We start from the raw sequence: 13,095 nt of genomic DNA, 5'->3' as shown, positions 1-13,095 counted from the left end.
GATTTACTGTGGACTTCCATACATATTAACGAAGCGCCGGGAGTCCCCGAACTACATATTCAGAAATTCCTAAACGATGTTGTTGTTAAAATATTGTTTCCCAACTATACGATTCTATTGCAGGTGATCTCGTATCACCGACCGAGCCGACTTCATCAGTCCCGCACTCGGTACCGCCGCCTTCCGCCAGCGCTGGAGCTAATCACAACATGGACGACGACATTTTTGCCGGCATTGACCTCAAGCCCAAAATGGAGGTAGTTATATAAACAACAGCATGTCTGGCTTTATTGTTTTAATTATTATATTCCTACTAAAATTCGTCTGCTTAATCCGCTAGGATTACACTTTTTACTCTTTTACTGCGGTTTTACTAAAATAACTATCGATGACTTTTGTTTGTGACAAGTGGGTATATCGTTTAGAACTATTGTAATATTTGTCACAAAAACATGCTTTATTGTATGGTTAACTTGGTATGAATACGATTTAAACATTTGTATTAAATGTTTGTTTGTTGTTTTAATTCTTGTAATAGTATTATTAATTGATAAATAGTCAGTGTTAGGTACCGCTTCAGAATTTGTGAAGAAGAAGCCGTGCGTGCTAACTAACGCAACAGACTGAAGTTTGTTTTTCAGTCTTAATAGGCCAATAATTTATATTTAAACATGAAAAATAGCAATATATTGATGTAATGTTCCTTTTACCCATAGCCAATGGCCACAATACTCCATAATAATAGACTTATTTACTTACAATAGTCTGATGTCAGACTTTAAGATATCCTTATCATCATTACATGCACATTACATAGTATTATTATATAATTTATTAGTATTATTGTACTCTTCTTTTAAACTCTACAAATTCTGGTCATAATTTAGGATAAGAACTAGTTGTTAACAGTTAAAAAGTGCTGATTTTGTTTAAGGAGAATGTCCGAATGGATCTGGATGATTCCAAGATTGATGACGATCTGGGTAAACTACTGCAGCACATAAAAGAAGATCAAGAGAATTCGATGGACGCGCCAGATAGTCCTAAAGATCCCGGCGAATCGTCACACAGGTAAAAGCCTTAGACTGAATCTACTAATATTTATGTATGGCAATAATAATAGTAGACAGTACAATTCACATAGCTCCATCTAGTCCCAAACAAAACTAAAGTGAAATAATAGGAATTCTTAAATACACTTTCTTTATCTATAGTTACACTAGTGTATATAGAGGCAAGATTTTTATTTTTATAACGAATAAACGCTTTATTTATTTATATTTATATTTGCTTATTAAATTTATTGTTTTGTGTAGTGTCAATTCGCCAATGATGGGAGCAAGCGGAATGAGTATACAGGGCATGCAATCAATGGGAATGGGACCAATGTCTGTACCAGGTAATCATTGTCTTTAATGTCCTTGATCAAGAGGTTTGAATATTGTGCTTTATGTTGAACATTATAGAATTCATTTCGTGTCTGTAGATTCAATATTAAGATACATGTACTATACGTTTTCTAACGTGAAATAAGGAATTATAATATACTAATAATAATAGTTATTACACTGTGCTACAACGCGCGATTTAAACCCCAACCGTATTTTAACATTGATGTAGTTATTTATGAGATGGTTTTTAAATGTCAGTTTTTTATGTCATGTTAAATATATCGTCAGTATACACTATGTATGTTCAATATATATAGGTATCTAATTTGATTTAGTACTAGTGTCTATGTTTAAAGATAATAATGGTAAACTATCGTGGCAAATTCCAATTTCTAGAATTAAACATTACCGTTTCTATGTTAGACAACATTGAAGTCGATCGTGACTATTTTGGTAATTACAATCGAATGGTGCACCCACATGCGCTAACGGTTTATGTTGGCGGGCCACCAGTGGAGGGTGATAAGATGAACATAAGGTCAGGTCAGTTAGTCCATCGTAGTAAATTATCACAAATTTCGGGGTGATTTTCGGGAGGGTCACGTGGGTCTCAAACTGACATGATTAGCCATAGCAACTTAAACAAGCTTTCTAGTTTTATACAAGCGAAAACAATGTAAAAGTGTACAATACATATGTACACTTTACTTATGTAAAAATATGACTTTATTGTTTTCCTAATAAAGAAAAAAATGTGTTTATCAGTCCACATTACTAGCACTCCCCTACCGGGGGTAGTGGTTATAACGAATGGCGATGTGTGTACTAGGGATGCGGTCGACGAGCGCGGGCCCGTCGAGCGGGGGCGCGGGGGGCGCGGGGGGCGCGGCGAGCGCGGGCGGCGCGGGCGGCGGCGGCGCGGCGGGCGCGGGCGCGGGCGCGGCGTGCGGGGGGTGCGGCGCGTCGCGACACTACCACTACACGATGCACTTCCCGCTGCCGCCCGCGGAGCCCGACCACACGCCGCACGACGCCAACCAGCGACACATCCTGCTCTACGGCGTCGGCCGCCAGCGGGACGAGGCCAAGCACGCAGTCAAGAAGATGACCAAAGGTATACCTACTCTACGATATTATCGGTACTCCATAACCCTTTTAGTGCCGAGAAGCGCAGTCGCGCTGTTCTCGCTAGTAAAAAAATATGTATGGCAGTCTTAAATTTTAGCGATTTCGAGCGCCGTGCTATTGACGGTCGCGGACTGGATTTTACTATTTCACGATGCATTTGTATTCAAGAGTATGATTTATTATATTTGTTGAGTGTTTTTATATGTAAACGTACTCGAACATTAAAACACAGTATTTAAATTGGGTCTTAACACGAATAAGTTTATGGTAAATAAAGGTATATACCTCTTAATATAATAGAATTATATTATATTAAGAGGTGTGTACTTTTCTTTCTTTTTATTAAACTTATTTGTGTTAACACCCGATTAACAATATAAATAATGTATAAAAATGACTATTATAAACACAGTTTTACAATTTCATATTCACACGGGTAGAACATTGCATTATTATTGTTTAAGTTGACCAGAATAATAGTTACAAGAGGTATGATTCTGCGACACGTTGATTACCTAAAAATATATTACAACTATGATTTTTATACTGTCACAAATTTATAATATCATTTTGTTCTAGAAATATGCAAACTATTCTCAAAAAAGTTCTCAATCGACGTCGCTGAAGGTGGAAAGATAAAGAAACATTCTAGAAGTGAATTCAATTTTGAGGCTGTTACACAAAAGTTTCAGGTACGTTAAATGGTTACATTTTACGTAGTACTATTTTCCTAATATTTCCGAACATGTTTTCAATATGAACATAAATAAAATATACATATTTTTACTAAATTATTTGCTTGTGATTCAAATTTGAAATTAAAATTTGAATTTATATTATTTTTAAATGTACAATATAATTTTTTAAATGTATAATAATTATTGAAAAAAAAAAATAAAGAAAAGAGTTTCTTGTGAGTGTCTTTGTTACTCGGCTCAACTTAAATTTGGAATTGATATACTTAACATAAGTCTATATAAGTATTTACGACATCTATCTATTTTAGATAGAAAAGTGTCCATATATTAATGGGTAAATGACAAATAAAATCTAATAATTAAATAATAATTAAAAATATACAAGAAAAGTTATTGATAATATATAAATACGCGCAATATAAAAACGCGCGAAAAAAAAATATAACAAAAAAATTGTAAGGGCAGTCATCATCATCAGCACTGGCTTTCTTTCGTGCGCGCTCCTTGTCCAGCGTGGAAGAATGTCTCGTGTAAAGGCAGCTAATGTGCCTTATTTCCAGGCGATGTCGATGTACGAGCAAGGCGCAGTGTCGTGGGCGGTGGGCGGCGCGGTGTGTGAAGCACTCGCCGCGTACGCCGCCAGCGCCACCACCTACCTGCCGCAGCCCGAGCACGTAGCCTTCGCACTAGACCTCATGGAGATAGCGCTCAACGTGCACGGGCTAATCGAGACGTGTATACAGGTATGTTAAATCCAAGCATTCGTTTACTCTAATGTTATTAGGTGTAGGTTCGAAGGTCATAGCCGAATTAAAGGAGTAACTAAACTCAATAGGATATAAGATATCTGACAATTAATTAATGTCTAAAGAAATTTGACTAATATTTCTGATACTAAATTTAATTTTTCACAGGTGTCTGTAATTGACCTACACGAGTATACATATAATGACGTACTTTATTTAGAATAGTCTGTAATAATCTGTAGTGTATACTCCGAAGAATTTAAATAAATTTGTGTATGCAAATTTTGTCACGTTAAGTTTTCTGCTTAAAAAATAATATTTCATCAAATTCTGATTACAAACTGTTAAAACAATGTAGGAAATTAAACTGTAATAGCTAGTCATCTAGTTAATCGGACTAATTCATCTAGGAATGTAATAATAAACATATTGTTTCAGATACTGAAAGAGTTGTCAGAAGTGGAAAGCGCTTTGATATCGCGCGGTGCTCCTAGCAGTGGGTTGGCTGCACCCCGCGCTTACACGTCGGCGTTAGCGCTGTACACGGTCGGCGCACTCAGGCGATATCATTCCTGTTTATTGCGTAAGTTTTGACTATTACATCTTTTAACATATCATCATATTTTGTCATAATAACGAAGAACTAAAGGATATATTATATGGACCGGATTTAGTTTATTATTTTGTTACATCTGCACGTAATTTACTATCTGACCAGTTAAAATTTCAATGTATAAATAGAATATAAACTTTTGTGTAGCCGTTACTTAATCTTAACTTTAATCTACTGCACATTCGGAAAGCTGTTTCATCACATATGTGATATCTTGTTTTTATTTCAGATTTTCTATTTGCATGAACTATTTTAAATACTTGTAGTAGTTAGTAAATATCTGTTTTCATGCATACTTTGACGTCGTTATTTGTACCGATGTTTTTGCAATTAAAGTATTCAATATCACTGTGGTTCTCAATTATATTGAGATAATTTCTCTAACTTACTCTGCCTACTCAATTGTGGCAACAAAATGAAGAGAAGTAGTTTGTTAGTGCCAAAGATTCGAGTTCTCCAGATGGAGAACACACACATAGATATGCAAGCCTTGCTTGCGTGTATTGCTTGATAAAAATAAGTCGGCGTATTCCGGCAGTATGCGTGGAGCAGACGTCGGCGGTGTTCGAACAGCTATGCCGGCTGGTGAAGTGCGTGGTGAACCCTGGAGACTGCGGGTCGGCGGAGCGCTGCGTGCTCGCGCAACTGCACGATCTTTACAAAGCTGCCGCGCATCTCTGCCACGCTCCCCACGCGGACACCTTCGCTAATGCCTATCCGAAAATCAAGTTAGTTTTCCATACAATCTTATAATCTAACATGCCCGGTATGCCAGAGGCCACTTATTTTATTATGAAGTGAAGTTAACGCACTTTTTTGTTATAAATGGTCATTTTCGTTAAATACTACGTAGTTACCCAATTACTGCTCACTAGATGTGTTTGGGAGTAATATTAACTGATTTCAACATTGTGTATATACATATAAAGCTGTCATTAGAAAATTAGTAAAGTTAGCTACGTTGTGACGTATCGTACTTACCTGATACATGATAATTGGCGTCCGTTTATACCAGCCAGTAATCATAGAATCGTCAATTTTAAGCTTTTCGTCCCATCATAAAATAAGTGACATTTGCAGCATGACTTTTCCGGGATTTCTCGATATTTGTTTATTTCACAGAGACTTTAGAGAGAAAATTATATATGCGTTAGAAAAAATATTATTTTTAAATATATTGACGTGATATCTTTATTGCAGGCAAGCACTATATTCATCGCTTCAACCCACCCCTTCAAATTATGTGTACAATCCACAATTTTTAAGCGAATTCTTCACAAATCCACGTAAAGGTAATTGAATTATACTAACTTAAGTTCTTTTCGTCGTCTTTTTCACGGAACAGTTATAAAATGAGAATGTTTTTCAGGTAAAATAGAAATATCGTGGGCTAGACAGGTAGCAGAATCTCCGGCCAACAGATACAGTTTTGTCTGTTCGGCAATGTTAGCGGTTTGCCGCGAAGTAGACAATGATCGGTAAGAAATAAATTAAACTACATTTTTTTAGCAGTATTAAAATAACGGAATTGTGTCTACTTGTTCCCTTTTTACCACAAATGACTGAATAGATCTTAATGAAATTTAGTTTATAGCTTTTAGATTTTACCATATAAAACGCACATATGCTTGCAAACATTGACAAAAAAATATTTTTATGCCTTTATGGACATTAAAAACAAATACATACAAATAAATAGCGCGTTCTACATTTTGTACGACGCCCTAAACAAACTATGTTATCTATTAGAATTACCCACACAAGAACTGAAATGTATTTTAAACTTATTTAATAACCTCAGTTGACAGAGAGTTCAACACGTTACTGCCAGCTGACAACTTATAATCGTCAAATGACTATGAAATTATTAAACATTTTTACATGTTTACGATGGCGTTGCTCCTCAACATAATTACGACGACACAACTATCTTAACCATCTTAGAAATTAGGCTCTAGCTTTCGAAGGGCATAATATTGTAGGGCGAGGTTAAAAATGGTTGTCCGTTAGCGTGAACGAGTTGGGCGTGGCGTGCGCGGAGATGACGGCGTGGTGCGGAGCGCTGGCGGCCGAGTGGCTGGGCGCGCTGGTGGCGCTGTGCGGCGCCCAGCACTGGCCCGCCCCGCACCCCCCGCACCCGCCGCACCCCGCGCACCCCGCACACCCCGCGCCGCCCTTCTACCCCGACCTACTGCACCACCGCGACCTACACGACGCCGCCGCACACGACGCGCTCGCAGTCTTCACCTGTATCCTAGTCGGTGCGTATACACACAATACATGTCTTTTTTATCGATTTGACTTATTTCATTGGCTTTTTTAAACGATTACTATAAAGTTTTACATCTGATCAGACCAAACTAATTTCCAAATCGGGGGGAATGGGATTATTAATAAAGTAGATAGATGACCCCGTTGCTAGCAACGTTCCATGTCAGGTTGACCTCCAAACGGTTCCACCTAGAAATTACGTCACGGTGTCATCCTTCACTGGTGCCCCGCCAGTGTTAGCGCAGGCGGGTGAATCATACCATTATCATCAATTAAAAAAAATAATTTCAAAAATAGCATTCCACTTAAAATATCTTTAATATTGTTACAGCGCGTCACTGCTTCTCTCTTGAGGATTTCGTTCGGCATGCTGCGTTGCCGTCACTTGTGAAGGCGTTCGGGGGCGGAGGCTCCATACTCTCTGGTAGTTCGGCAAATGGACCTTCGCCTGACGCGGGAGCCCGCCTCACGTGTCATCTGCTGTTGAGACTGTTCAAAACTGTGGACACACCCCAACCAGGTTAGTTTAATCTTAATTATAATAATAATAATAATATAACCCGAAATAAGATTCAGTGTTTTCCAACGTAGAGCCAATTCGAAAAAATACTCATTTGCACTTTTCTATTTAAAACCTATTATTTATGAGATTAATGATAGATGCAATAAATTATATTGTCGTCAGGTTTATACTCTGTGTCGACGTCGCCCGGGCCGGGCGGTGGTGGCGCAGGAGTTCGTCTCTCGTGCGACCGTCACTTACTTGCCGCTGCGCATAAAAACATCGGTGTCGGACCCGTGCTAGCTACGCTGAAGGCTATCCTCAGTCAGTATAATGTTTTTTAAAAGGCCTGAACGTAATTTTTTTATGTAAGTCTAATGGAAAGCAATCTGCTGAAACCTGCAACCTGATGAAAAGTGGTAACCAATGACTACATACATGAACACCATGAATGGACGACGGCAAACTATTATATATCTAAACTGTGTGTCTAAGTACGAGAAGTAAATAAAAACAAAAATCAGTCTACCTCAATTATTGGAGGGCTTTCAGAAATCCTTTTTAGAATAGTTGATAAGGTGTGTAAGGACGAGTTGTGTTCATAATTTACTATAACATGTTAGTCTTTGTGGTGCTATATATACCAAGTGGAAGTACAACAGTTGTCGCTTCAATGGGGTTTTTAAATTATTAATCAAATAATTATAACCAGTGGTCGGAGATTCAACAGCGCGAGACGCCGGCAAGTCAGGTGGAAAAAAATCTTGCGAATTGTCCCACATACTTGGCACCAGCGACTCCGGGCCCACCGATGCCCAGCTAGATCTGATGTCGTGAGTTACATTTCATACTAGATGCATATACTATGTTTATTGAGATACATTAGTAATTATGAATTATTTCTTATTATGTTACATTGAGTTTTAATACTGTTAAATATGACAGTGTTACATACTGTTGTTCTAAGTTAAGTGAATTTAGATTCATTTACACAGGTTCGAGTCCTGTTCATATCATATAAATTTGTTAAGAATTATTCATATACTGTATTCATTATTTCTGCGAGATGCATTAGAGATACATAATATAATTATAAATAAAGTAATTTATTGTGACATAATTTTTAATAATAACATTATGAAATTCTATTGTCACAAACCATACTTAAAACATAGACTTTCGGAAATCATGTACAGTTGTTTTTTGATCAAATTTATTGGCTGTATTTTTCTTTATTAAGCATTTATTGATATTTTGGTAATACAATTCTATTCGTTATTTGTTGAAATGTTATTTATGCTGTGAAAACTTTACCTGTTATCACAAAAAATTAGTACTTAAGTTTCTAAAGCATAAGGCATATTTCAGCAAATCACGGCTAGCACTGCCAATCATGCTGAACAGAACTGCTGTATAATAATTTTGGCCTACCATTGATGCATATTTTTTATCCTTAGGATGGTAGACTCAGAGATGAGTGGGGGCCATAGAACTCCTAGGTTTGTTTTCTTTTATATTGAGTTACACAGTTGCACCTCACCAGGGTCCAATGCTGTATGTGGGATGTGCATATCACGGCGATCACACGCTTCGCTTCCCTTCATGTTGTATCGCTCATTTCATTATCCCTTCACAACTGAATATTGAATTACCCAATAATTGTTACGAAACGACAGGCTGACTTTTAATAAAATTTAAACAAGACAATCTAATCGAGATCAAATCAGAATCGTATTTAATGCTCTTTATGGCTGATTGTTTAGTAGTGGGTTTCAAATAATTTAATTACTGTGATTTTATGTATCTTAAGTGAATATCAATTTATTAACTGTAAAACTAAAATTGTGTACAAAATGAGGCACTTTCCAAAATCAAAGGAGAATAAAAACAATATTGCTTTTATATTTATGTCTATTTATTGTTGTGGTATTTTCTGTGTATTTAGAAATAAAACTATTTAAGAACTACTTGTCAATTATCTGTTGTGCTAGCTCTGTTTAGTAAATAATGGTGGCCATACCTGCAACTTCAGTCACTATTTTTAAATAAAAACAGCCCATGTCTACTTTCTATCTTCACATCAAATTTATTTTATTACGTCGTGTAGAGTGTAGTATGGATATGTTTCCATCATGTACCATATATCCAAGTTCAAAAATACCATTTAATATATTTTCGATTTGATTTCGATTCGATGAAGATTAAACTCTAAAGTCACATGTCAAATTCTTCCCTGCAAATTCTGCTATAATACATTTTCGTAATAACTGTTTATGAATGTAAATCTATGTTAATAAAATTCTATTCACAATTCATTTGTCAGTCCTCTTCTTTCCTAATAATAAAACTCTATTGCTATATCCATGTTCACATTGTGATTGTTCAAATGTAAAAATTATATGGTCATACAATCTATTGTGTTGCACGTAGCATAAAACTGTATTTAATATAATTATAATGGGTGGGTTTATGTTGTAATATATCCTATATTTTGAGCTTAATCACGAGATTTCTTTGTATATAACACAATATACTATCTCAAATAAACTGACGTCATCTCCTTAATCCTTCATGTATTATATAATCATATTTCCATATCATATGTGCCCCAAAACCCATTTCCAATCATCTGATGTTCGGTGTTTATGTGTATAATAAATTAATAGTGTCAAAAAATATTATATTGGTTATTATTTTAAAAAATATGTTAGTTCACAATATATACTTTTATAAAATTAATAAAAAGAATATTATTGATAAATATTTCATTACCGAAAAGTTTTAAAATTTAAATCATTTTTACCAATCATCTAAAATTATTAAATGTTTTGCTAACGAAAATTCGACTTTATGACTTCACATGAAGGTATTGTGTTGCAGAGGCAGTGGCGGCGTAGGCTCTACTTTGCTGGACTCGTCGCAATCCCTGTCGTCTCTCGCTCGTCGCGTGCTCGCTGAGATATGCTCTGAGGAGTGGGTGCTACAGAAATGCCTGCAGAATCCCGATGAGCTCTATCAGCCTGATATGCTTCTAGATTCGATGCTCACTCCGAGACAAGCACAAAGGTAGCAAAGTCGGTCGGGAAATTTTATTCTTAACCTTAGCGTCCAAAATAAACATATTTGCTATTGTACTCTCTATGTATTTGCGGTCCGATTATACTTCTATTTTTCGAGCATATCACTCCAACTTTTTAAGGGGATGGTAAAATCCTATATCGATTTTATAAATCCTCCACTGTTTAGTGATATATAATATATACATAGTTTATCACTCTGTAATAATGTATATTCCTATGTAATATAAGTTTTGAACTTGAGTGCAACATCTTTGTGCGCATGGAGAATCAATGATAGAATCCTAATGTACGTACTGTGGAAATAGTATGTAGAAAAAGGTATTTACGGCGTCAACAAGTAAGTTAATTTTTGTGACGGTTTTTCAAATTGGCAACTTGTTTTATCACAAATCAAAAGAACCTTTAATTATTTATTATTTAGTATCTGAAAGCATATGACATTTTGAGAAGTACGAGTACTCATATGTATAATTGGGTGATCCACTAATATTTATTTATTTATTTATTACAAAATAACTGTGTATGTATGCTATGTTTTTCTAAAATTAATAAACAGTTAAATTAATTGTACATCTTCCATAATAGGTTACTTCACATGATATGTTATCCTGATTCAGCGAGCCACACTCATCCCGATCTCGATCAGAAAACCATGATCACCCGTTTGTTGGAGGTAAAATGCACTCAATCAAAATCCTATTTTGTATAAAGAAATATAGTTAGGTTCTGAATTGTTACAAATTTGAAACAGAATCTCGAGCAATGGTCGCTGCGGATGTCGTGGTTAGACCTGCAGCTGATGTTCAAGCAGTTCCCCAGCGGATCGTCGGAGCTGAGCGCGTGGTTGGACACGGTCGCGCGGGCGGTTATCAATGTGTTTCAACAACCAGCGCCTCCGCCGCCGGACAAGGACAGGTGAATACTACCCCTCTTGGAAATCTATATAATATTTATTATAATATTGTGAACTTGAAGTGTTTGTGAAATTGGATATATTGGATCCTGACTTTTACGCATTTTTTGCTAGTTCGTATTATGGCCATGGGCGCCGCACGATGTAGCTATAGATAAGAAATGAGAGCTCACGTATACCGGATTTAAATGTTACTTTGCAAACAAAAATACCATAGACACTGTTCTTCGCAGTTAATGTTTTAATATCATAACATTGTTGCTGTGCACTTACATTACAATTGTACTGCAGTTGTTTAAGTTTATGTTCCATGTACACTGATTATTATATGTACAGATATATTTATTATTTTAAACACACTAAATAGAACGGGCACGGACCGCAGCGTGGTGAGCACCAGCAAATGGTCGGAGTCTGTGTGGTTGGTGGCGCCGCTCGTTGCCAAGCTGCCCGCCGCCGTGCAGGGCCGCGTGCTCAAGCAAGCTGGACAGGTATACAACACTATTTGTTACTTATAATTAGTATACACTAACATGCCACCACCTTCATGAAGGTGGACTACTGATTAATGGGAGTGGGGTGTCGGCGGTACTGTAGACGTTACTACATATATTATGACGTATATTACATTTTCTTTAGATTAGGTAGTAAATATAATCATTATATGTACGATAGACCATAAAGTATACATAATATGTGCCAATTACTTATACTTTTTATATTACAACACCATTCCTCATTACTAACAATCGCTTTCCTTCCTATGTAAGATGATTGGTACTTACATCTTGTTTTCAACTTAATTACATAATACGTACATCATGGGATAAAAATTATTGTTGTAAATTGTATACTGAAACTATTAAGGTGTGTTGTACCTTTAGGATATATTTATTTCAGCAATATTGTTTCCCTTTTTTGATTTTAGATCTTAGAAAGTGGTTGGGGTGCGGGATGCAGCGGCAGTTGCTCGAGTGGCAGCGGTGGCGGGGGAGGATCGCACAGAGACTGCAAAAGTCACCAGAGTCCCAGTTACAAAGGGTAATTATAATCATCAAAATATATATAAATCAACGATCTTATTGATCTCAGTCTATTTATTGTGGGTTAGACCTCCGAACAATGTTTGTACTCACTAATTTTTATATTCATATGTTTGTTTGTTTGTTGATCTGGTTATTTTTCTGTGAATACATTTTCTAAAATACAAACAAATTTATTTCATTCTGATTATTATTTGTCTAGTAGCCATTGTGTCTGTTTACTTCAAAACCAACAATCAATCATACAAACTCTTTTAAAAAGAGGAACTTAGCTGTTCCTCTTTACAAACGAGATTGTACAAGATTATTATCACACTATGTAATATGTCCATAGTTAATTGAATTACTTTTCGTTTTATTTTTCAACCAATATTACTCTATTTTGTAATATTTTATAATCTAGTTTCCTGTCAGTTCTTCGCTCAAAACTACATTTCGAACGGACGGTAGATTAGACTTATTTCTCATATCCATCCGAGCCGAGGTTGGAACCCCTAGCGGTCACCTCAGACTAAAGTCGTATCCATCAGGAGTAGGCCTTCAGCCGCTCCATAAATCGTTCGCGTTTATAATCTGCGCTCGCCCCTATCGTCCGGTGAAATTGTAAACAACAACGACCAACAACATTAGTAGCTCTAAAAATCATACATGTTTATAATATCACCAAGATGAACAAACCCTTGGACTGTTAAGCAGCTCGCATAATTTGT

General features: G+C 36.3%; 1 protein-coding gene across 1 annotated transcript in view; it reads left to right on the top strand.

Moving 5' to 3' along the window:
* LOC131844606 (mediator of RNA polymerase II transcription subunit 12-like) overlaps nt 1-13,095 on the top strand; it is a 43,625-nt gene that overhangs the window by 22,199 nt on the left and 8,331 nt on the right. The window contains exons 16-35 of the mRNA XM_059193537.1: nt 124-257; nt 935-1,071; nt 1,317-1,399; nt 2,221-2,505; nt 3,099-3,211; nt 3,778-3,960; nt 4,402-4,546; nt 5,115-5,304; nt 5,777-5,868; nt 5,946-6,054; nt 6,587-6,837; nt 7,179-7,367; nt 7,533-7,673; nt 8,062-8,182; nt 8,807-8,848; nt 10,230-10,415; nt 11,015-11,102; nt 11,181-11,344; nt 11,710-11,833; nt 12,271-12,383. Of these exons, the coding sequence (XP_059049520.1) occupies nt 124-257; nt 935-1,071; nt 1,317-1,399; nt 2,221-2,505; nt 3,099-3,211; nt 3,778-3,960; nt 4,402-4,546; nt 5,115-5,304; nt 5,777-5,868; nt 5,946-6,054; nt 6,587-6,837; nt 7,179-7,367; nt 7,533-7,673; nt 8,062-8,182; nt 8,807-8,848; nt 10,230-10,415; nt 11,015-11,102; nt 11,181-11,344; nt 11,710-11,833; nt 12,271-12,383 (2,890 nt within the window). The remainder of the gene's footprint in view (nt 1-123; nt 258-934; nt 1,072-1,316; nt 1,400-2,220; nt 2,506-3,098; nt 3,212-3,777; nt 3,961-4,401; nt 4,547-5,114; nt 5,305-5,776; nt 5,869-5,945; nt 6,055-6,586; nt 6,838-7,178; nt 7,368-7,532; nt 7,674-8,061; nt 8,183-8,806; nt 8,849-10,229; nt 10,416-11,014; nt 11,103-11,180; nt 11,345-11,709; nt 11,834-12,270; nt 12,384-13,095) is intronic.

The sequence above is a fragment of the Achroia grisella genome, unplaced genomic scaffold (genome assembly GCF_030625045.1).
Source record: "Achroia grisella isolate CSIRO2021 unplaced genomic scaffold, CSIRO_AGI_Agris_v1 utg402, whole genome shotgun sequence".
NCBI lineage: Eukaryota > Metazoa > Arthropoda > Insecta > Lepidoptera > Pyralidae > Achroia > Achroia grisella.
Note: the sequence above shows the minus strand (reverse complement) of the source record. Positions and strands in the feature narration are given on the sequence as shown.